This window comes from Acipenser ruthenus, chromosome 35 (genome assembly GCF_902713425.1).
Source record: "Acipenser ruthenus chromosome 35, fAciRut3.2 maternal haplotype, whole genome shotgun sequence".
NCBI classification, from domain to species: Eukaryota; Metazoa; Chordata; class Actinopteri; order Acipenseriformes; family Acipenseridae; genus Acipenser; species Acipenser ruthenus.
The window spans coordinates 441,625-467,119 of NC_081223.1; the positions used below are offsets into that span (position 1 = coordinate 441,625).

At 41.1% G+C, this 25,495-nt stretch overlaps 1 protein-coding gene and 3 non-coding genes across 4 annotated transcripts; 2 read left to right on the top strand and 2 right to left on the bottom strand.

Annotated features, from left to right (window-relative positions):
• Positions 1-1,099: 1,099 nt before the first annotated feature.
• On the bottom strand, positions 1,100-7,558 carry LOC117963001 (uncharacterized). The gene is made up of 22 exons (XM_059007612.1): positions 7,467-7,558; positions 7,325-7,383; positions 7,145-7,234; positions 6,589-6,716; positions 6,365-6,511; positions 6,171-6,251; positions 5,337-5,507; positions 5,144-5,240; positions 4,828-5,048; positions 4,605-4,755; positions 4,302-4,510; positions 4,071-4,188; positions 3,787-3,986; positions 3,595-3,709; positions 3,315-3,484; positions 2,559-2,611; positions 2,357-2,484; positions 2,090-2,279; positions 1,859-2,000; positions 1,517-1,610; positions 1,330-1,434; positions 1,100-1,237 (listed from the first exon to the last, which is right to left on the bottom strand). Exons 1-22 carry the CDS (start codon positions 7,490-7,492, stop codon positions 1,128-1,130), a joined length of 2,805 nt encoding a protein of 934 aa, XP_058863595.1. The 5' UTR covers positions 7,493-7,558; the 3' UTR covers positions 1,100-1,127.
• A 3,082-nt stretch (positions 7,559-10,640) lies between these two features.
• On the top strand, positions 10,641-10,713 carry trnaf-gaa (transfer RNA phenylalanine (anticodon GAA)). The gene has a single exon. It is a non-coding gene; the product is annotated as a tRNA-Phe (tRNA).
• A 135-nt stretch (positions 10,714-10,848) lies between these two features.
• On the bottom strand, positions 10,849-10,922 carry trnan-guu (transfer RNA asparagine (anticodon GUU)). Its single transcript has one exon. It is a non-coding gene; the product is annotated as a tRNA-Asn (tRNA).
• Positions 10,923-14,324: 3,402 nt separating this feature from the next.
• On the top strand, positions 14,325-14,537 carry LOC117969934 (small nucleolar RNA U3). Its single transcript, XR_004662711.2, has one exon. It is a non-coding gene; the product is annotated as a small nucleolar RNA U3 (small nucleolar RNA).
• Positions 14,538-25,495: the final 10,958 nt, after the last annotated feature.

Here is a 25,495-nt window from a genome sequence, read left to right on the forward strand (position 1 = left end):
ATTAAAATCTCCGGTAGTACTACAGACGGGCCGCCGATAATCATCTCCGATTAACCCAACATGAATATAAATACGATCTCAGTCCGTTTCAAAGAGCACTCAGAGTGACGGCGCCGGAGAGTCTGCGAGCAGGTTTAATAATATGAATGTCTGCTCGAGTCTTGCATCAAACTCAGCGTCCTCTATATAGTATAAACACATTACACAAGGGGTTGCCAGCGGGTGTACTGAATTCAGTTCTTTTTACTCAGCTAACTCTATTATATATATATATATATATATATATAGATAGAGTCCTCCTGTTTTACCGAACAGCTCAAAGAATGGAACTTCTGGTTCAGACTGGTGCGCGGATCTAAAGATTCCCCGCATCGGGTGTACCGGTTTGTTACGGAACGTGTTTCGTAAAATGAGTTTATCCAGTAACAGACTATATAAACCACAGTGAAAACAAACATGAAGAGAACATGTTGCCAAGTAGTTGTTTGTTTAACCAGTAACTCAAATTACTAAAAAAAACAAACAAACAAAAAAAAAAAAAAAAAAACACAACCTCATTTGTACACAGTGTTAAAACTGAAAAAGTTAAACTAATACCTTACTTGGAGCTCTCACCAGGGACCACTTCCAGTAAAAGACGTATTAACCTCAGTGAACAAAATGAATACAAACTTGTATTCATAACAAAAAAACAAGCAATCAGCCCATATAAATCTACACACTTTTTGTGATGCTAGAACAAGGTTTATATACAGGAGTGTTGATAATTTCACCCTAAACTTGCATACTGAAAGCAGCATGTCAAAGCAAGAAGGAACAAAGAGGGTTACAACTCAATGAGAAGGAAAGTCTTTGCCCCCGCGTTCACTCAGTGAATTAGTGAAGAATCCTTGAGTAACACACCATATTGAGAATGGCCTGATCAGGAAACAAGCAAAGCATTCAATGCAGTAAGAGGAGAGAATACCATTAACATGGCCATTCTGACACACCAATATATAATCTATGTAGAATTAGTCAAGCACCCACCAAAAAAAAAAAAAAAAAAAAAAAAAAAAAAAAAACCACACACACCACACACACACCACACAATCCAAAACAGTCTTTACAAGCAATATTTTTATTTATCAATACACACTTTTGGGCATTTTCCAAAAATATACAACTCCAGCTACAAAGACAATCACTGAACACACACCCATTGCAGCTCCCAGAAGGGACCACACATTGAATTGGGCTGCAAGAGAAGAAAGAAATAGTTAGTGGAATATAAAGAGATAGTTATATATTTTACTTGAACTGCAATTGTGTTCACATCATGCATATTACCGCTTCTAGGCATAAAGTGAAGGGATCCATCTCTCTTCAGCTCAATTGGGCCAGAAGACACAAATGCCTTTACTGCACCACCATCCATCCCTTCAGCACTGCGACCTACAGGAGGAGTCCATCAAAACAAATGGACAAAAATGCATGCAAAATGTCACCCCCTCCCCCCAACAGACAGAGCTCTTACCAAGCCTCTGTTTCCCTGGAATGCACCGTCTGCTACAGAGGCTGTCTGATGGCCGGTTTGAATCACATATCACAACACTGCAGTGGAAGTAAATCTGAAAAGACAGCACACCTTGTCAAGTAAAACAAGCATCAATAGATCAGGCAGGACCATCATCCAATGAGGATTACTGAATTGAAAAACAAATATATTGCATCATAGTAAGTGTTTCTTGCAAATGTGCAGTTATATGTTTTCATTCCAACTCACTAAAGATTTGAGCACAGTGACTATTTGCTGCTTGCAAAGCAATCCAAACCACACATTGTGGTACAAGACCCCCATCCCAACACTCCACTTTACCTGTCCTTTCAGTGCATCCCGGCCGCTTGTGAAGGAAAACATTTTCACTTCAAACCTCTTCAGATGGGATGGGAACAGCACTCTTGCATTGCTGGAGACTGGGTGAAAGATGGTCAAGTACTCATCTGCAGAGTTCTCACAGCTAGAAAGAGAAAGTAGGTCAGGAGCACATCAGCCACAACTCCAATTCCTAGGTTTTTGTAGGAGCAATATCATATTCCAGCATCTTACCTGTCCACAACAACATCCCACTTTGGAGAGCTATTCCTGTCAGCAGAATAGGTTGCCCAGCAGTTCTCCAAAAACAATTCAGCCTGTGGATCCCTGCTGTACAGGAGCTCTACCTCAAAATACAAGGGTCTTCGCAAGTACTTCACAACAGGGTAATCCTGAGCTCCATAGAAGTCGTTGTAGGTAGAATCTGCAGAGATGCAAGGGAGAATTTTATAGGTGGAAACACGCTAGAGCATCTATATTATTTCAATTGCCAAGTCCTACCCAATGCAAGCCGCATGATGACTGCAAGGTCCCCCAAGCCAGGCTGGACTACAGGTGCAGGATTATTCTGGTACAAGAACTGTACTACCTTGGTGTCATTGACCAGATAGTGACAGGCAACTCTCAACCTGGAAAGAGGAGATGAGGTTAGGAGAGTTTCAGGCTCAACCACAAGGATACTCAATTTGATTGCAATCCTTACCGGTAAGATGTGAACAGCACTTCATTCTCATAAGTCAGGAGGTTGTTGTCAAACTGGAAGAGAAATCAAAAGACCCAGGTTGCAATGAACTTGTAGATTTAGTATGGAGCTGCATACCAAGTTGCAGACTAGCTAATATGGTACTCTGGATCATCCCCAGCTCTGTACTAACGTAGTACCAATTTCACAATTAAAAAAAAAAAAAAAAAAAAATCATTGGTAATGAATATTGCAATTTCATAATTGAACAATTTTGGGACCTCATGATTGTTACAGTTAGTATGATACCACAAGTCTGTCTACAGAAACTGCTAGACTAATATGGTATTGTTTTAGTAACCTCTAGGAGGGCAACAGTTATTTTGGATTTGTTCCAAATACACGTTTGAATACACAGCTGGTGACTCTTGAGCTGCAATTGGTATCAACTCATGTATTAGTTTAGTCCCGGCCTCACCACGGGATCATCCCCAGTTAGTACGCACCTTCCAGTTCACTGCAATTGACCCAAAAGGTCTCTAGGCAGCACAATCAATGCCATAACCAATAGTCATGTGTCACCACCTTTGTCAACTGGACAAGCAGTTCAATACAAAAAGGTGGCATCCTTCAGATGTCCACAATTCATGCAAGTAATTCAGCATATAGAAATTTTTGGTCACCATGGCTCCCCAGATTGATCCAGGGGTGTTGTGGCCAACTTGTCAATGTTGAACCTGCTCAAAAAATATAGTTTTAAATGTGGTCAATACTAACCCTTCTAGTTGTTCCACAGGAGTTGACATTGAAGTAGAAAACTGCATTGATAGCATCAGACTGAAGAGGCCGGCAACTTGGATCCCTTAGAGTTAGTTGACTTGGAGACAAACTGGGGACAGATTCCACTTTCACAGCAAGAGCTGCCATAGTTCCATTGGTAAAGCAATCTGAAACATAGCATTGAGCCAGGTTAAGGAAACAGATTATTGCTTCAATACCACTTCATGCTAATCTCAAAAGCAGCTATTCTAAAGAATGCTTTGTTTCCAGGAGTTACCAATCATCTTTGTAGGGAAACTGCAGGACAGGGAGAAGTCAGCCACCACAACCATGGTCCCAATATCCTTCAAGGTCAAGTCAAGCCTGCTTCTGATGCCTGAAGAACTGATCACCTACAGAGACAATACATCAGGTCAATAATGTGTTGAACCCAAAACAGCTAAACGCATTTTAAAGTTCCATCACTTACTTCATATGTGGCATCAACTGAATTGTATGGCACAGTCATCCAGAAATTGGTAGAGTTGGCATTATACTTGTACAGGGCAAGCAGACTTCCACCAAGTTCTCTTGAGCCCACAAAAGGAATCCAGTTGCGACCCATGTTGCCATATGTTACCATGGTATAGAATGAAGCACCATCACAGTAGCCAGTTACTGTAGGTGGAACTGCAAGAGGAAGAGCAGTTGTCAGGGCAATGGACTGGATTGGTTAGAAAAGAGTAGTTTTAGACCAAATAGTCAGGCACTTACTGATGTCTTTGAGAATGGCTTCCACTACAGCAGGATGAGTAAAGGGTGTATTCTCTGGCACTATATTCAGCAAGTAGGTCAGGGGCAGAATGTAGGTTCTGGTGTCTGGAGGAGTTACCTGAAAAGAAAACGTTTGTAGGATTAAACCCAAAGTCAGACAGCAAGCAACATGTCCACAGGAAGCAAATGTTTTCAAAGGACAATTGAATGGTTGAACAGGTGGGATGTTACCTTTTGCTTCACATTGGGGTCCTCAAATGGCACCTGGAGAGTGTAGGTCTTTGATCCATTGGGAAAGACATGCTCCTGGACATTATAACCTTTTAGGTTGGCTTCTGGCACAGTTAACGTCTCTGGTCCAACTATAATTTTGACCAGCTCCACATCAGGCAGGAATGTCCCCAGGGTCACATTGAACACTCTGGCTTTAGGAACAGTGTCTGAAATTAAAGCATGCAGTTGAAATGAAGCATATGAAGTGGAGCACTGCAACAAATCCCTTTGATTTACTGCATGTGGACAAGTTCTACATACTGTTTGTGACAACTGGTGGCCGAGGCATGAAAGGAGTGGTTATTGGATGAAGTACTGTGTACTTGGTCTTCTCAGGCCCATCTTGCCAGGTATGCTCCAGCATTGGTTCAATAGAGTAAGAGATCACATAGGTGTTGTCCAATACATGGCTCTGAAAGCACAGAAGCATCTTAGGAGGAAAGCTTTAAAATGAGAAGGATTTAGATGTTGAACTTCTACATACCTTGTAATATCCACCATCAGCTCCCACAGGAATTTTTACAGTGATTAGCTGGGGACCGACATCCAGTTTGTAATTTCTATTCTGAATCATTGCAGGGTCAAGCTTGCGGCCATCAACTCCCATTTGAACATCAAGGGTAGTAATTTGTGGTGTCGGAACAAGAGGAGGTAGAACACGGGGAACATTCCATGTAATCATCTGTTCTGTGAAGGCTGTTCCATCTGACAGAAAGGAACACCATAGACTTGATATAGAAAATTCATACAAAAACCTAGAACAGTTTTTGAGCACCGTTGCCCTCCATAAGCTTACTCACCAGTAGGACATGTAACTGCAGTGTCCACCATCATGACCATCCATCTTTGCTTATAAAAGGTGGTTGATCTTAGCACAGCCATTGGTACAGTTTGGATCTGTTGGAGGGGACTTTTACTAAAATAAAAGCAAGACTAAATCTACCTTCATAGTCTGGATATACTGTACTAGACAATGAAGCCTAGACTACTTACCCCCTGAGGCTGGCTTTCTGTGGAGTTGTATGCAGCTCTAACCAGAATTCGAGTTGGTGTAGTGTTTATGCCATAGCCATTTGTCATGGCCTGAGCAACAGTCATGGTTGTCTTTCTATTTGCTGGGAGATGGAACACAATTTTCCAGATGCTGTTGTCAGCAGCAGTTGCCTAGCAGAAGAAAATCTCTTTAGATTAGGGAGTTTGAACACAAAGCATCCCCAGGATAAAGGATTTGTCATAACAGATGTTATGTTTAATAAACAGGAACTAAAACTGAAAGTTGAAAGTTTGACACATCACTGAAACCGTTCTAGGTTCAGCGGGCATCTAAGGGAACAGAGAAAATCCTCAAATACAACTTCGTACGAAAGCCTATGTGAAAGCATGTTGTCTGGATCCGATACAGGCAGAGTTTACAGCCATTCGTTTGTACTGGACCTTAATACATCAGTGTACCAAACTTTAGGACACCTAAACTGCCCCTATGCAGCAGTCCTCAAAAAAGATAAATCAGGACACATTTATCATGAAGGATTTATAGCCCTGCACATATGAAGCCACTACCTCAGTCGTTGAAATACAAGGCTTACACTGACAAGAAAGGGTTAATTTCTCCACAATCAATTTCTATCAAAGCAATCACAGAATACATGTATGCAAAGACAATGCCTTAAATGTCACACAATTCGTATATGGCCACCTAATTGGGAGACAGGTTAAAGTTAAGGGGCCGTTAGATTTTGCTTCCTCTAGATGAGACAGTAGAGTAGATCTCAATAGGCAAGACCAAGGGGACATGAATGATGCAAATGCAAAGTCACATGATTCTACCTCAGGGTATGCAAGGGACCAATCAGGATCATCTTGAACAAAGTTCGGCTCAATAAGTGGCACACCTCTTCTCACAGAAACCTAAAGAGAATTCACATTAGTCATGAGTGAAGCACTTCTGTAATGACAATTAAATACCCACAAAACCCAACAAGTTATACTGAACAGCATTATCACATCCTGACAGCCCTTACCTCCATGTAGTTTCTTTCACACAGAATCTCCCTCTCTGCCCATGGAGAATAGCGGCATGTCATGCTCTGAACATAGGAGGAAGCTGAAGTCATAGCACTGTTTGAGAAGACACTGATTTGTACTGTCAGCTTGTAGGTCTCATCATTCTGGAAACAAAGGCTAAAGTTAGTCCCAGCATGTCACCATTAGAAACAAGTTTACAAGAAATAAAATGAGGACTCACTGTGTTCTGAGCAAAGCAGCTCAGCACAGAAGCAAGGAACTTGGCATTTCCCAAGAAGTCAACAGTTAAGCTATATCCACACTGTGCAGCCAGTCTTGGAGAGAGGGACACAAGCACCCCCTTATTGTCTATGGAAAAGAAATTCAGTTGGCTTTAAGAAACTGTACACGTGATCAAGCAAGGTAGAGATATAACAAAGTGAACACCCCCACCGCCCCATTCCATCTACTTACTGCAATTCTTTAAAAACTATTTATATTAATAGAATTATACTCTCGTTCAAAACAGTAAGTTTAGAGTAAATGATTTCTATTTCTGCGCACTTGCAGTCAACAAATCTGAATAAGGTTGTAGCAGCACAGGTCTATTTAGTGTGATCAGCAACATGCTTTTAAATCCAAGGCAAGAGCTTTTCATACCCTGCATCTTACAAAAACAAAGCCTGGTTGCTGCCATACAGCGCGGGAGTGCTCTGTACTTAATTCACGTCATTACATTACGAGTCAACAGGCTTTATACATCAAAAGCTTTCCATTCAAGAAAAATGATCACTCACCAATAACACTGATGCGAAAATACTTTCCAACAAACGACTTATCCAACATCATCATCATAACACTCCCTTGACATTCTGTCCTCACCGAGCCTGCAGAAGACAACGATACTTGAAAACACACAACCGGCAAATAAACAGGAATCTGAAAGAACAGCTCTGCTGAAGCGACCGTTATCGTACCTAGAGGGGGGTTCTGCGTCCAAACTTCAGTGACTAACACTGCTAACAGCAATGTTATTCTGCATTGAAAAAAAAAAACACGCAAGTGAGAAACACACAATAAAATGAACGTTTCTAAAGAAGAGAAAAGATCAACAATTACCCAAATCTAAGACAACACGGCATCATTAAATCCAAGGCAGACCCGACCGTGAATTTCTTTCACCGTTATAAAGAAACAATAATAAAAACAAAACCGTCAGTAGCTGAGTTTGGTGTTCCTTAGAGCGCAATAGGTTTATAAAGAGGTTCAGGTGCTAATGGGAGCTGATTAGCTGCAATTGATGCACGCACCTCTTTCATATTAGTCCTCTGATTGTCAGTCAGTACGTTAATTAAAATAAATAATAATAATAATAATAATAATAATAATAATAATAATAATAACCCATTTCGAAGATTGTACTTTGAATTTAAGTTTGGCAGAAGTACGTGCGGATCAAACTGGACTGTCACCTACAAGGACTGTCTGATTAAAGGCTCAGCTATGGAGGCATGTAGTAAACAAACCCCAATGAATAATAAAAAGCAGGCCGCGCAAATGAAGAAACACATTTATATCATGCAGGAATCCAGGCAGATGTGTTGCCTGCGCCAGTTTGAGGGGACGAGAATGACAGCTCGAGTTCTGATGTGAACATCCACAAGTCAATTACACATTTTCACAATTTCACCAGACTGATAGGTAGGCTAAGCAGACATTAAAGTAGACAATTTATTTGAGGCCACTCGATTTAAGAAACAGTGCAAAGCATCTCTTTAGCATGTCAGATTTGCCATGACAGGGGCAGTCCCGGGGAATAGAGTGACCAAGTGGCAAATGGAAAGCACAGCGCTTAACCTGAAATACAACGCGCAGTATTGATTTAGAACAGACTAAACACAAATCGGAGGGCGTGCTGGAAATTTGAATTGTAATCAATTTATTTAAGATTTGACGTTCCCATTTTAATTATGGAGCTTAATTACATTCATTATTTTCTGTATAATTCATTCAATTAGTGTGTTGAGCATTTTCAATTTGGCATATTATCTTCGAGTGTTGAGCTTTGTCTATTTGACAGCTGTTATTTCAATTCAAATGTTGAACTTTGTCGTTGATGTTTGACGCTCTGGCTTTTGCAGTTCACATTTTTGTTTCATTCCACCTCTCATAGGTTTGAACACAAACGGGTTTATTTGTGAAATTGTCAGATTGTTTCTTGTGTATCCAGCGCTCATCTGAACTAACTGGTTCAGTGGTGTGTTCCCGTGAATAGACAGCACATGTCTGAGGGGGGGTGTTCTGTTCAGCTGTGCATTTCTGTGCGCCCCCCAGCCCGGCCAGCTCTCCCTCCCACCCGATCTGCAATCTTGGGAAGATCTTGGTAGCTTTGACCAATCAAAGCCCGTGTCACTACCAAGAATTCACCAGGAAAGAGCCAATCAGATTTCGCAGAGCTACCAAGAATGAAGTGACGGAATTATCCAATCAGATCTCGTAGAACTCCCAAGAATCCTGCGCGTTCTCAACGGCGGGAGATTATTGAATCGTGAAGACTTTTGGTTTATTTCGAAATACAATCATCTGAAGGGAAGAATTTTATTACACTATTATTTTAATTGTCACTAGTACTGTACGTATAGTCACCAAAAATTAAAAAAATGCCAATAATAATATATGTTCGTATTACAAATGTCAGCTGTAGAAATGCGTGGATAGTAAACTCTATGTTTTGTAATATTATCAATAAAAATACACGATTGACATTTTTACAATAGGTGTCAGTTCTGAGTGTTAAAAAATGTAATATTTACAACAGCTAGAAACTTGTTTGAGGGACTGTTTTATCCAAAGCGCAATTATATTTAATATATTTGTCCGTTATAATGGTGCTGTAATACTTGTATCCGGGACAACAGAAATCGTACCATGGTAAAATAAATAGTACCATATAGTACCGTGGTGTAGTGTTGCATTATACTGTAGATACCAGGATACTTCTTAGAAATAAAAAGTACAATCGTATTATCATGGTGGTACTGCATTATAGTACCAGAATAGTGCATTGTACATTGATAGTATCGGATACATTGTGTTTTTCTATCATTTACTTTTAATTATGTATCCATGAACGTTATAGTACTGTATTTAAATTTAGGTTTTTAAGTTTAATTTAGTTTTCATTGAAAAATGATCTTGTTTTGAAAGCAATACTTAAAAAAAACGTGAACATGGGTACTCCATGCTTTTAAAAAAAAAAAATCTCTGTTTTTCAACAGTAAGTCCCTTTTGTCATTGTATAGTAGTGTTTATTTGTTTTCACCCAGTGAACCCCTTTTTGATTTCTTGTTGTTTTGTGTAGAAACCTTTTATTTGGCCATTGTGACTATTTTGTGTTTAGGCTATTTGTTTAATTGAAGTCTTTTGTTTAACTGCAACCTTGCTATTCTGTCACAAATGCTCTTTTTTCAGGTTCAGATGGAACCCTTGTTTAGATGAAAGGCTGATGGCAGCTCAACCTGACTGATACAAAGTGATCCATAAGCTGGTATCGCCCCAGAAGGTTCAACCATGTAAGTTCGAATTTGAATCAATGCTTATAAAAATAATGATCTTCACATTATAACTACTTTATAGGTCTCCCTTTCAGTGCTAATTTCATTATCTATTACAATGCATTTTTATAAATGATGGTGTGATTTGAACTTGGGTGCTATATAATGAATGTTTTAGTATACACATATCACATACTGGCATTATTATATTTGGAGGAAAACAGTCAGTTGATATAAGTGATATGTGATCCAGTTACCATACCAGGTACCTATTGCTGTTGTTTTTCAGCTCTGATGACTGGTGCTGAACTGAGCAACCAAGAACTCCAGAAAAATCGTACCTTCTTATACTGGACCATGCAAATACACAGGTACAGTGAACTTGATAAAGGATTGTCAGTATTACCATTAAAAATGTAGGAATAAAGCTTCTAAATTATTAGTGCAATTTTCTATGAAATTCCACACAGGAGTTGGTAGCAGTGTTTGATTTTTATAATCTTTCATAAATAATTATAAGGTAGCTGCATTTCTTAATTACAAATACACAATTAATTAATATTACATTTCGCAATCAAGGATGATATAATGCGCAAGGATACTTGTCTTTCATAAGAGTTGAAATAAATTATAGCGCTTTGAGATTATATATGTTACTAGCGGATTGTTTAGAAATGTACTTAATTATATTACAACTTTTCTAAAAAAGAATGTTATCTCGAGAAAGGAGGCTTGTCAAGCCGAAATAGCTCAGCTGGGAGAGCGTTAGACTGAAGATCTAAAGGTCCCTGGTTCGATCCCGGGTTTCGGCAAACAGCAAGAATTTTTTTGTTTTATATTATTTTGAACTAAAAAACAGAACACATTTTCATCTTCAGTGTAATTGGAGGAAATAATAACATAGCAGAGTGCCGTTTTCTAATGTGATTAAGAAATGCATAAAGCACCGTCCCTGGGTGGGCTTGAACCACCAACCTTTCGGTTAACAGCCGAACGCGCTAACCGATTGCGCCACAGAGACCATCCTGCTCAGCCGAACCCGAGACCACATCTAAGAAGAAAGCAACACTGGGCAGGAAAGTCTGTAATCACAATTACATGTATTCAAACCAATGCAAGAAAACCAAGCCATTTATATTTATTCCCAAATAACACAAATTCTTTCATTGCTAAAAAAAATATAAAAAATCTCCGCTTCTCGGAAGGCATACGATGGAGGGCGCACTGCAGTTTGTCAGCCTGGGGAATATTACAAATTAGGAGACTTTGATTTAAAATACACATGTAGGGCAGGCGACTCTGTTAAAAATAATTGTCACAATTTGTAATTATCTCCATAATGCGTTGAGACTAAATACGCAGATACATTAAAACTATTTGTAGAATGCGGGCATCGATCCCGCTACTTCTCGTATGCTAAGCGAGCGCTCTACCATTTGAGCTCATTCCCCTTGAATCATGCCCGTGATTCTCATAGGCTACATCGCAGCTTAATATGAGCAATTCAGATTGTCTTATTGGCAATGTAGTCTGCCATTTGAAAATTCAAAAAATAAATTAATTAACTAAATAGCAGATATTTCGACTACAGGTATGTTTTCAATTTCTTCAAAAAGTAGTCTCAGCTCATTGATTCAGTCGCTTTAAAATCCCCCTCTGTGTCCCGATGCAGCAGCGCTGTGTGCTGTGGCTCGAGCTTGTTTGACGAGGCAGGCAATGCAAAAATGCCAAAACTTGCTTTTGTATCACACGACAAACTTAAGGTATGCTTTAACGGGTTGGCTGTCTCAAGTTAGTTTGTATTGTTAATGGAACACCTCGTTGTTGCCCAGTCATTGTATCATATGAAGTAGAGCTTGCCAGTTGGGGCCGACGGTCTGCCAATAAAAGTTAAGTCTATATTTGAAAGGGTCATTTCTAGAGAACATAAGAACATTTTAAATAGGCCTTGACTAATATTTCACTGGTTGCCTAAGAGGGCTTGAGAGGCGAAAATTGGGAGTGAAATATTAAGAATGATTTCTCCGGTTGCTTAGAAGGCTTGAGAGGGGCGAGACATTTGAGAGTTTAAGAGTGAGAGGAGTTTGAGAGGGATGGCGAGATTGAGAGCTGGAGTTTGGGAATGGTGCTTAGTAACATTGAGGTTAGATACTGATAGCAGGACAAGATAGGGGAACGAAGAGTTTTCCCTTCTCGTCGGGTCAGGCAGCATGCTCTGGCCGCTAGGTGATGTAGAGAGGGAGACACAAGAAGAGCAAAGGATTAGATATAAACACTTTCTGCTGGGTCAGGCAGCATCCTCCGACTGCTGGGTGGGGAACGGAGGAGGAACTGGTGCTGTATACCTGAGATAACTGTATAATTCCTGATGGAGGAAGGGGCCAGGTTAAGGGATTAGCCTGAGGTCTGTCATAAAGGCAAGGAGGTGCTGAAGGTTATAGGAGGTGAGAGAGATTCGAATCTGGGCACAGAATGTGGTGAAGAAAGACCAGGCAGTAGAATAAGAAGAGCAAGTGGAAGGGGCGAAGGCAATGCTCCCTGAAGCTGCAGGCCGACTCGGGGAGGCTAAAGAGTGTGGAGTTTAATGGAACACCAGCTGATTGAAAGGAGGAACTTGCCGCGGGTTGGGGTCTGCTTCTGGGACCGGGCTGTGAAACTTGTGGACCATCACACAACCTCCACCATGTTTAACACTGGGCATGGTTAACTTTTTTTTTTTTTACTCAAGGTGTAGTATTCTGTAGTAAAATTACTACAGCTGGCCAGTATCTGGGTGCACGGAATGGTTCACAAGACCTCATGGTTGAAATGGCTTAACACTCCGAGTCTATTCATTGTATTTCCCTTGATGTCTTGGTAACTGCTGCCTTTTTTTTAAGTCGGTAAATCACTGATGCTGTCATGATAAATTCACAGGGTGCACTCTGTTCCTTCAGGAGTCCTGCAGAGGAAGTGCTTCACAAGAACAGTTAAACATAGTACTTCCATGGTCAGGTCATTGAATAGACAGAGCAGCCTTTTCTGAGGGTAGAGATTAAAGAGTGAAGGATGTCTATTGATATAGGGAGCCAGGAGGGAGCAGCAGAGGGGGGGGCTCTTGAGGATCTCTCTGAGTGTCAGCAAACTGATGGGATGGATAGGAGTGTTGGAGAAGGGACGGAGATGAGACGGCAGAAATACTGAATTCCAGAGATGTAGGCTTTAACGGTAGTGACGGCAAAGTGAAGAGAATCCCTTGCATGGGCGATGGAGGCTACAATCCGCTGTTCATTAAATCGGAATGGGATGTATTTTGATTTGAGTGCAGAAAGTTGTAAATGTTTTCCATCCAGTGGTAAATGAAGATTTGGTCGCTGGGGCTAAGGGTGTGGCCATGTAGTGATGAGCAGATTGCAGAAGACTGGAGAGTGTTGTGTTTAGTTGAACAGCAGACGTTGGTGATGCAATTATTAACCTGGTCGAACAAAATAAGTCTTCAGTGTAATTTTAAACAAAGAGCGCTTTCCACGATTTAAGATGCTTTACAGACTGAATATTGGAATTGGCAGCCGAAACTGGGGGATAAAACTGCTTGTGATCAGTGGGCAGGTTGCATACTTTGCATACCGTATTTGGGAGAAAAGAAAACGGATCATCTCAACTGCAGCAGCTGTAGCAGAGTGGCATAGCAGAGTGGCGCAGTGGAAGCGTGCTGGACCCATAACCCAGAGGTCGATGGATCAAAACCATTCTCTGCTAGCTTGTTTTTCTTCTGTTGGCAAAGTAGATTTTCTAAAATTTTACATTTCAGTTTAGTGTGTGTATTTCATAAATGTTAATGAGTAGAAACAGCAGGTACGCAGCTTATCTGTCTCTACCCATAGAGGACGCATACATTTAAAAAAAAAAAAACTGAACACAAGGTGTGTTTATGTAATCTGATACGTTACATCTAGACTTAACTGTTACGGTTAACACAATTAGAGTAAGTTATCATAACAATAGAGTTAAAAGAACATTCAAATAAGATGCCAGTTAAAAATGCACCAAAAATGACAAAGTAGCCTCAGATTAGGACAATGGCACTTAAAGGGTAAGAAACACATTTGCAGCAAAACCCTTGAAATGACCAGAGCCTTCCTCCTCCTGAATACTATGCAGGTGGGCGGGGACTGAAACCTCCCCCAGCTAGAGAGATTGGTGATTGGTTGTTTCTTTAAATTATTCATAGAGAGGTGCACCCTGGGTATTACTTATCTTCTCTTTTTTACATTATACTTTAAATGAGTGGTTATTTCATTATGTGAATTTTGTGTTTGAAACGCATTGGCAATTATTAACATTACTATGAACAAGTGTTATACTAGAAAGGACCCTGAATCAGACACCGTCACTGCAGTGATACATGCCGGGAGTAGGGAAGGTGTTTTCCCCTGTATTTGTTAAGACTATACTTTCAGGGATCATTTCTATAGTTTGTTTCTAGTGAAATGCGTTTCTAAAGTGTCTGGTCTCGCTAACCATGATGAGGAGTTACAGTGTTTTCTTCTGAGCGTGAAGCGGGTCTTGAATGCTGCTTCACTGTAGCTGTTCTTGATCATTGATGACTGTTCTGCTCTCTTTTGAGGGTGGAGGAAGAAAACACAGTCTGAGTGGTTTGTGACATTTTATAAATGGTAAATAAAAAGTAAAAAGGTGTTTTATATTTGTTAGCATCGTGATATATGATATGTATTACAAAAGAAAGTTTCTTTAAGATAGGATATATTATCTAGTTTAAGTGTGGAGTGTTTGGAAAGCGGGTTATTAATATTAAATAACAGTGGATTCTTGTGTTTTAAGCGACGCCTAGTGGAAGAGAAGTTCATTACATGCATTTGCAGTCCGAAACTGGAGCAGAATAATCTATGTTACACTCACATTTTGGTGCCTGTGTCGGTTTAGCTGGAAACAGTATTTTCTCATTAGAAATGACTTTTAGTATATCAAGGAAACTGCAAGCAAGGACTAAAAACACCAGAATGAGTATGAGCTGGCTGAGGTTGAAGATGAAGGGCGTCCTTTGTTGAGGGTAAAGTGGATAAATGTCATTGTAGAATGTCATCTTTCAATGAGCTGAAAACAAACACGGAACAGTGCAAACAGTTATTCAGTACTTCTCGCTGACCAGAACACTAACATGCTGTCTGCAAACGTCATTGTCTTTGTTAAAAATAAAGACAGGAAAATCAAATCATGGTTTTTAGCTGGTTGACTAGTCATTAAAATGTGCGTCCTTGAACAGCTTCTAATGTGTTTAAACTGTATACTACTTTATCTTTATAATATTTTTTAAAATATTATATTTAATATTATTCTAGGCAAAATATGATTAAACCATTGTGTTTATATATATATATATATATATATATATATATATATATATATATATATGTATATATAAAATAACACAACTAAAAACTTACCTGACTTTTATCCAGTGATCTCGGTATATTGAGCAATTGGAATTTATTAAGATCTCTCCGGGGAGCAGTGATGTGCATGAAAAGAGGGTGAGTTTTGATCCTTCCTCTTTTTATAGCCCCCTCCAAGATATCATAAAGGATGATGTTATATTTACTTAGCTTGTCAGGAAATATCTGGGGAATTTTGGTTGCAAGATTTATGTAAATACTTTGTGCCCACCCCAGTGTCTCTGTACCCGCTTCTTCAGGAAATCCACGATTCACTCTGAAGCAAGAACTCTGCTCAAAGTGTTCTTTGTCTTCTTCTCGGTGGGAGCTTAAGGCTCGTCTCCATATAAATCCTATTGGTATGCATTGTGCTGTAGTGTCTGGTGCTGTTTTATCCAGTTGTCTTAAAGCAATACTGTATTCCTGAATAGATGAAGTATATGCTATTTTGTTTTTAGGATTTACTAAAAAAAAAATAGAAACACTCAAGAATTTTGACTCCATTAACCGACCAGCCGGAGTAACGCACTTAAAGGTATTTTATTTATAAATGCCGTTTGCTAATAATTTGCATTAAATGCAAAAGTAATGATAGGTATGTTTTCAAATAGGAATTACAATCTGATACTGGCATGCTATTTTTGGGCTGCTGGGCGACTGGGGGAGGCTGGAGAGTGTGGAGTTTAGTGGAACACCAGCTGATTGAAAGGAGGAACTTGCCGCGGGTTGGGGTCTGCTTCTGGGACCGGGCTGTTAAACTTGTGGACCATCACACAACCGCCACCATGTTTAACACTGGCCATGGTTCACTTTTTTTTATACCGCAAGGTGTAGTATTCTGTAGTAAAAACTTGAGGATCTCTCTGAGTGTCAGCAAACTGATGGGATGGATAGGAGTGTTGGAGAAGGGACGGAGATGAGGCGGCAGAAATACTGAATTCCAGAGATGTAGGCTTTAACGGTAGTGGGGGCTAAGTGAAGAGAATCCCTTGCATGGGCGATGGAGGCTACAATCCGCTGTTCATTAAATCGGAATGGGATGTATTTTGATTTGAGTGCAGAAAGTTGTAAATGTTTTCCATCCAGTGGTAAATGAAGATTTGGTCGCTGGAGCAGCAGGACCTGAACAAATATATGAAATCGACTGCTGAGTTGTTTCTAAAAAAGAAGGCAGAGAGATGAGATGCCGACCATCCTGTTAGTTAATACGGGATTGATCGGCGGTCTGTTTGGAATGGAAAAGATGAACTTTTAATCAGAGGTTTGGGTTTCACAACTCCAGTCAGTCATTCTCCTAATAGTGGAACTCCTTAATTCATAAATCAAACACATTTCCAGTCTTGTACCATGTATTAAAGCTTGTAGTATCTGAGAGGATGAGCGGACATGTGACTAAATTGCGATAGAAAGTTTGGAGTGTGTGAGATTCGCAGCGATAGCAAATCAGCTTAAATTATGTAGAGCTTGTGGTGTTATGCTGCCATCTAGAGGTTGCGATTGGAATTGAAACTATTGGCTTCAGTGAAGCAGGGTAGCATATATTTTGTTAATGCGATTAAAATCCTCGTCTATGTATAAAACATTTGCTTTATAACAGTTAGTGATAATATAAGTAAGTAAGTAAGTAAGTAAGTAAGTAATTAAGTATGGAAGAGGAGCCTGCAATATTTAGATGTCACAATTCGGCGAGTTGAAGCTCTCATGTTGCAAAAGCGCAGCAGCAGGAGCCAGAAGATTGCAGTAGTGAGGCACAGGCTCGCATTGCCTGTTAAAGCTGCCTGGTCGCCATGGCAACTTACCACTCCCAGTAGTGAGGCGCCGGTGTGAAAGAGTTGAAGAGAAACGGCCTGCAGTGAAAGGAACGAACAAAAAACAAACACAGACAAGGAAGCGGAAACAGTGCTGGGTTAAAGAAGAAAGAGAGAGATAGACAGGATGGGCAGCCAATAATATACATGGAGCAGCGCTGGCCATGCCCGAATAATTGACGAGGCGAGCGCTGCATTGTGTGATTGGCTGGAAATACTACAAGAGGCTGAACTGGGATCAGCTTCCACCCGGAAGAGATCGTGGGCGCTACCGGGCAGGACGCCACGGAGGGAAGGAAAGACAGGCTAAAGAAAAGGATAAAGGATAAAAAAAAAGCAGCGCAAAGAGCGAGAGAGCCCTCTACGTCATCCAACGAATTACACCTAAACGCTAACATTTATTTAAACGAGGAACTACAATTAATTAGAGTTCAGAGATTTAGACAAAGAAGCTACATTCCACTCTTGTGTGCAATTCCATTCTAAAACATAAATAATGTGTTTAATATAAATGGTGTGGATATCAAACTGCTTGCACACCCTGGTATGTTTTGACGTTGACCAACATGTGGAATCACATGATTGGTAGAGGTCCAGTTATTTAGCTTTTCTGTTTGAATAGTCGCTACACACCCTTAAAGTAGACGGAAGAGGAAGAAGAAGGAGGAGAATAACAATTTCACCTTAGTTTGACGACTTATACCTCATTGTGTATAAGAGGTATGTAAATTTGTTTCACATTTGAGGTAAGAAAGTTTCAGTCTTTTGATACGGATACAGATGGTAATTCTTAGTGATTTAGTTTTGCCGCTGCAACATGGTAAAAACAGCTAAACTCTTTGAGCTGTATGGAGACTCTCGGTAGTTTCAAACAAGTTCTTCTAACTTGTGCGAGGAACTACCGTTCCTCTCAATTGCAACAAAATTACTTATTGGTCATTGTCAAATAGCAATTGCTATTGTAAAAAGCGTGCATCGTTTGTAGCTACAACGATATTGAAATAAATAATATTACCTTTTTGGGTTGCCTTCAATCCGTTTCTTTTTTACCCTTGTCATAACATCTTTCATGGAGCAACAGTTGGTATGTGCGTAAACCCAATCGGGCCTTGATACGAGAACCCTAGTGTGTGCTGAAATAAATAATGCGGTTTTACTACATTAACAAATGCAGCTTATCAGAATGCCGAGTGGTCTAAGGCGCCAGATTCAAGGACTCTGTCTTTCCAAAGAATTTTGTGTTCTGGTCTCTGAATGGAGGCTTGGGTTCAAATCCCACTTTTGACAGTTCAATTTTACGTATTTTTAAATAGAATACATTTCTTTATTTTACTAGAAAAGATTGTTTTAAGGAAATCAACAGCTGATACCAAACTGTTGTCAGCACTCAATACCATTTTAATTTCCATTTTAAATCCGAATAAAATAGTGTTCCTAACACAAATTGCATTTTTGTTGTAAACAGACTACTTGTTAACCTCACTGAAAATATTTTGTGTCCAAACATGTTATTTAACTTGATTGTTTTAATATTCCAAATAACATATTACTTGAAAAACATCGTCTACCACTGGATCGTGGTCTCAGGCTGGGATGCGAACCATTGAGAACAGTATAAACAATCTATTACTAGACGCAGCTTACAGGAGAAATCCCCTCGTTTAACATGCTAGGATGATCCCTACCGTATGCTTTGGCGGCTTAACAGGGTGGTCTCTGTGGCGCAATCGGTTAGCGCGTTCGGCTGTTAACCGGAAGGTTGGTGGTTCAAGCCCACCCAGGGATGGTGCTGTCTGTATTTCTTAATCACATTAGAAAATGGCATTCTGATAAGTTGTTATTTCTTCCATTTACACTGAAGAAAAAAATATGCTTTGTTTGTTAGTTCAAAATAAAAACAGTTTTGCTGTTTGCCAAAACCCGGGATTGAACCAGGGACCTTTAGATCTTCAGTTTTACGCGGTGCCAACTGCGCTATTTCGACTTGACAAAGCTAGTGTTTCGAGATAGCATTCTTTTTGTCGATCGCCTTTTTGTCAGTCCAGTAAACCTGTGTATTATGAGAAACGTTCAACAGCTCAGCAACACCATAATAGAATCCTGACAAGCTGCGTTTGTTACAGTAGAAAACCGCATTATTTATTTCAGCACAGTCTAGGGTTGTCTATTGTATCAAGGCCCAATTGGGTTTATTACGCACATACAAACTGTTGCTCCATGAAAGATGTAATGACAATTGTAAAAAAAGAGACGGATTGAGCCAACCCAAAAAAGTAAGATTATTTATTTCAATATCGTTATAGGTGTAAATGATGCACTCATTTTACAATAGCAATTGCTATATGACAGTGACCAATAACTAATTTTGTTGCAATCCTGTATACAATGTGAACAGAATCAGACATTGATCAGTTGCCTCGAAGAAACTTCTACAATTTGTGTTTAAAAAGGATGCCCAACGTGGGGCTCGAACCAACTACCCTGAGCTTGAGAGTCTCACGCACTACTGACTGAGCTAGCCAGGCTGACTGATGGCAAATTCTTTCACTCTAACCAACTGAGCTATTAATTTGTCGTCTCAGAATACTGAAAACAGATTCCAAATATAATCCACTGAACGTCACCAGAAACAGCTTTGATGACACAAAGTCGTATGACACGAACCCTAAGAATGTTATTCCAGATTCATTGTCGCTTAGAAACAACTGCAGCCTCCCTGCCTCAATACAAATAATACCAATACAAAAATCGAATTACATGTATTTAGTCTACAGGAACCAGGGACCGAGGCAGATAGGTAAGTTCCTGCTTCAAGTAATTTTTAAATTAACTCCATTCAGTTCCATTATAAGGTGGTGTTTGAATTAGCTGAGTTAGTGTGTGATTAGTACCAGGTGAGTGGTTAAATTGATTAGAAGTTGATTTGCTATTTGATTGGTTTCCACACAGTTTAGTTGGTTCTTTTGCCACGCAGTTGTTTATATATATATATATATATATATATATATATATATATATATATATATATATATATATATATATATATATACTACCGGTCAAAAGTTTTAGAACACCTCAATTTTTCCAGTTTTTATTGAAATTTACGCAGTTTAATGTCTCAATGTACTCTGAAATTAAAGCATAGAACAAATAAGCAATTGGAAATAACAAAGAAATCATGGAATCGTTTTGTTTAACAAAATTTAATCTAAATTTTTGACTCATCAAAGTAGCCACCTTTTGCAGATATAACAGCCGAACACACTCGTGGCATTCTTTCTACAATGGAAATCAAATATTGTTCGGAAAGTTCTTCCCAACACTGTTGCAGAAGTTCCCACAAATGTGTTGCACTTGTAGGTTGCTTTGCTTTCACCCTTCTGTCCAGTTCATCTCAAACCAGCTCGATGGGGTTTAAGTCTGGAGACTGTGCTGGCCATTCCATGATTTGAAGCCTACCGTCTTGTTCTTTTCTTCTAAGGTAGTTCTGATATAGCCTGGAGGTATGTTTTGGGTCATTATCTTGCTGTAGGATGAACCCCTGACCAACTAGGCGTATACCAGAGGGTATTGCATGGCGCTGCAAAATGCTGTGGTAGCAGTTTTGGTTCAGGGTGCCACTCACTCTGTGCAAGTCGCCGACTCTGGATCCAGCACAAGAGCCCCAGACCATCACACTTCCTCCTCCATGTTTGACAGTTGGTGTCACACACCGCGGAACCATCCTTTCGCCTACTCGACGGCGTACAAAAACCCTGCATGATGAACCGAAGATTTCAAATTTTGATTCATCGGTACATAAGACCATCTTCCAGTCTTCAATATTATTATTATTTATTTCTTAGCAGACGCCCTTATCCAGGGCGACTTACAATTGTTACAAGATATCACATTATACATTATTTCACATTATACAGATATCACATTATTTTATATACAATTACCCATTTATACAGTTGGGTTTTTACTGGAGCAATCTAGGTAAAGTACCTTGCTCAAGGGTACAACAGCAGTGTCCCCCACTGGGGATTGAACCCACAACCCTCCGGTCTAGAGTCCAGAACCCTAACCACTACTCCACACTGCTGCCCAGTAGTCCACTGGCGGTGCTTCATGGCCCAGGCAAGCCTCTTTTCTTATTTTGCCATCTTAGCAATGGCTTTCTTACTGCCACTCGACCTGTCAAGCTGTGCTTGAAGCTGTTGTCCTGTGAGCCGCCTATCACGCAAGCTGTTGACTCTCAGAAACTTGTCTTCTGATTCTGTTGTGGCTTTGGGTCTGCCAGACCTCTTCCTGTCAGAGTTTCCTCCAGTTTCCAAGTGCCTTTTGATGGTGTAGGAAACTGTACTCACTGACACCTTGGCTTTCTTTGCAATTTCTCTAAAGGAAAGACCTACAATTTTAAGGGTTATAATGGTCTGTCTGAAGTATACTACTTCCTGCAGTACAATACTGTCCAAATAATGCTTAAGAGGGTGTAGTAACACAGTCTGTTCCAACACTGCTTTTATACAGACAGAGGGTTTGTAAGTAATCAACAAAAGTTGGGACACCTGTAGGAATTGTTAGCATCAACTTTCAAGGCTTAATTTACTTCCATTGCTGCAGAACAGCAGTAAGTTGTTAACCCATTACTTGTTCCCTGAAAAAGGCCTTTTTGTATAACTCTGAAATGTACATTATTTTTCAGTTTTTGGTAACCTAAACTTTTTTTTTTTAACCTCTGGCAGTTTACCGCTTACCTTTGTACCATTTCAGGTTATTCACTGGACTTGAACTGCTTAAATTTCAATAAAAACTGGAAAAATGGGGGTGTTCTAAAACATTTGACCGGTAGTGTGTATATATATATATATATATATATATATATATATATATATATATATATATATATATATATATTAGGCAGCCTATTTCCACGCCAGCAAGAAGTGCCAGCAAACAGAAGAGCCTCAACAAAAGAGCTGGGAGTCTAGCTGTGGGAGTCTAGCTGTGGGAGTCTAGCTGTGGGAATGCAGCGAGGGGAGGCCTGCGCTGAGATGCTGTTCGAATAGATCCGAACCTAACAGCACTCTGGAAGAAGCCATCTACTAGTCAGGTCTGTACCCTCCACCCCACCGCTCCCACTGTGCCTATTTGTCTTACCTGTCCTGCTGTGACTGTCTCTCACATCCCTGTTCTGTCCTCTCGTCCTCGTCCTCTGCCCTCTCTCCGCCGATGCTCCTCCAACCCCTCTAACCTCATCCCTCTGCCTCTCCCCCCCCTCCCGCACACTCTCTGGTGCACTCTGGAACTGTCACTCTTCTGCTAACAAAGCTGATTTCATCTCTGCCTTTGCCTCCCACCTGTCTCTCTCGATTTCCTTGCTCTCACTGAAAACTGGCTGTCCCCTGATAACACTGTAACTCCTGCTGCCCTGTCCTCTCTCTACGTCCTGTCCCATACTGTCACTGGACAGGGAGGTGGGACTGGTCTTCTCCTCTCACCCTCCTTACTCTTTTCGGTCCCCTCCGACCTCTCCTCACTCTCTTTTAATACCTTTGAATTTCATACTGTCCAACTAACCTCTCCCTGTGAACTCCTGTTAATTGTACTGTACCGTCCCACTGAACCTCTCGCTCACTTTCTAGATGAACTTGACTATCTACTCTCCTCTGTCCTCTCTGTCTACCCCAACTGTCCTGTTAGGTGACTTCAGTATCCATCTCTCCAACCCCAGCCACTCTGCCGGATTCCTCCCTCTCCTTCACTCCTTCGACTTCTGTCTCTCTCCACCCCCCCTACCCACAAAGCTGGCTGTCAACTGGACCTCACCCTCTCTTTTTCTCTGTCTCTCCCCTCTCTCCCTGCTCCTCCTACCCCCACTGTCACCTCTTGTTGTAACCTCCGCTCTCTCTCCCCCTGTGTCCTTGCCTCCACTGCTCTCTCTCACCTCCCTCCTATCGACTCCTTCACACAACTCTCCGTAGACTCTGCTACCTCCACCCTCTTCTCCCTCCTCCCTCGACTCCCTCTGTCCCCTCACCTCCCGACCTGCTCGCCCCTCCTCTCCCCAACCCTGGCTCTCCTCTGCGCTCCGCTCAGCAAGAATCACATCTGCTGAAAAGAAATGGAAGAGAACCAACTCCCTGCTGCCCTAGACCTTTACCGCACTCTCCTCTCCTCCTTCTCCTCTACCCTCTCCTCTGCTAAATGTACTTATTTCCAATCTGTAATCCAAGCCTCCACTAACAACCCAAGTAAACTATTCTCTACCTTCTCCTCCCTCCTAAACCCTCCCCCTCCTCTATCTCCTCTGATGACTTTGCCTCTTTCTTCTCTTCTAAAATCTCAGATATCCGCAAACTCTTTAACACCACTTCCTCCCCCGCACCCCCTCCTACTCCAACCCCTACACCAACTGCATCCTCTACTAACTCACCCTCCTTCTCCAGCTTCTCTCCCCTCTCAGACTCTGACCTCTCCTCCCTGCTCCAGGGTCACAAACCCACCACGTGTGCCCTGGACCCCCTCCTTACTCACCTCTTTCAAGCTGCTGCTCCTGCTCTACTTCTCTTCATCTCCTCCCTTCTCAACACATTATTATTTTATTATTATTATTATTTGTTTATTTAGCAGACACCTTTATCCAAGGCGACTTACAGAGACTATGGTGTGTGAACTATGCATCAGCAGAGTCACTTACAGTTACGTCTCACTCGAAAGACGGAGCACAAGGAGGTTAAGTGACTTATTCAGGTTCACACAATGAGTCAGTGGCTGAGGTGGGAGTTGAACTGGGGACGTCCTAGTTACAAGCCCCTTTCTTTAACCACTGGACCACACAGCATCTTATCTCTCCTTTCTGGTCTCTTTCCCTCTGCCTTCAAACAAGCCTCTATCACTTCCCTCCTCAAAAAACCTTCCCTCAACCCCACCTCCCTCCAGAGCTACCGTCCTCTCCAAAACCCTCTAGCAGACTGTACACCGCCAGCTCTCTACTTTCATGTCCAAACACTCTCTGCTCGACCCTCTCCAATATGGCTTCCACTCTGCTCACTCCACTAAAACCACCCTCCTGTCTGTCACCAACTCACTAAAGTCTGCCCGAGCTGCCTCTCTCTCCTCTGTCCTAATTCTCCTCGACCTCTCTGCTGCCTTTGACACTGTTGATCACACTATTCTACTATCCTGTCTCGCTAACCTGGGGATCTCTGGCACTGTTCTGGCCTGGTTCTCCTCCTACCTCTCCAACCGCACTTAGCAGGTAACCTGACGTGGAGCAACATCCACACCTCGCCCTCTCTGAACAGGAGTCCCCCAAGGGTCAGTCGGGTCCTCTCCTGTTCTCTCTCTACACCCGCTCCCTGGGTCCCCTCATTGCATCCTATGGTTTCTCATACCATTGCTATGCTGATGATGCTCAGATTTTCCTCTCCTCCCCACCTCTGACTCCACCATCCCCTCCTGTATCTCTTCCTGTCTGTCTGTTATCTCCTCCTGGATGCACCTGCATCACCTCAAACTCAACCTGTCTAAATCTGACCTCCTGTACTTTCCCAACTTTCATTGGCTCATGATCACCGTTCTCATCCAGTTCAAGACTCTTGTACTAGCCTACAGATGCCTTGACCAGACTGCACCCAGCTACCTCCAGACCCTCATCTCTCCCTACACCCCCACTCGACCTCTCCGCTCCGCCTGCACTAGAAGACTTGCTCTACCTCCTCTACGATCCCCTGCCTCCAGAGCCCACTCCTTCTCCACCCTCGCCCTGCAGTGGTGGAATGACCTTCCTACAGATGTCAGGACTGCCCAGTCCCTTACCACATTCCGGTGCCTCCTTAAGACTCACCTATTCAGACAGCACCTGTAGAACTCCTCTGTTTTTCGCCTGGGACACTATCACCCTTCCTTAAATGCACTTTACTTGCTCCCTATTTTACTGCATTTAATCCTGTATTTCAGAGTACTGTAATCTGCCAAGTGTTTAATCTGTAGTATTTTGTATTTAATCAGATCCTGATGTAACTATCACTGACACTGTTATCTGCTGTATTATTGAATTGGATTTTGTCACAATTGTACTTGCTTGAACCAAAAGTATTATTACTTGTACTGTGATACTTGAAATGTATTTGCTTACGATTGTAAGTCGCCCTGGATAAGGGTGTCTGCTAATAAATAATAATAATAATAATAATAATAATAATAATAATAATAATAATAATAATAATAATAATAATAATGGTAATGTTGTCCGTATCCTCCTTTGTAAAAACTTGTGAAAAGTGATCATTTCATATATTTGCTATTTTTGTTTTCTTTGTCTATGATTTTGCCATTTGTATCTCTTAGACATTTAACCTCCTCTT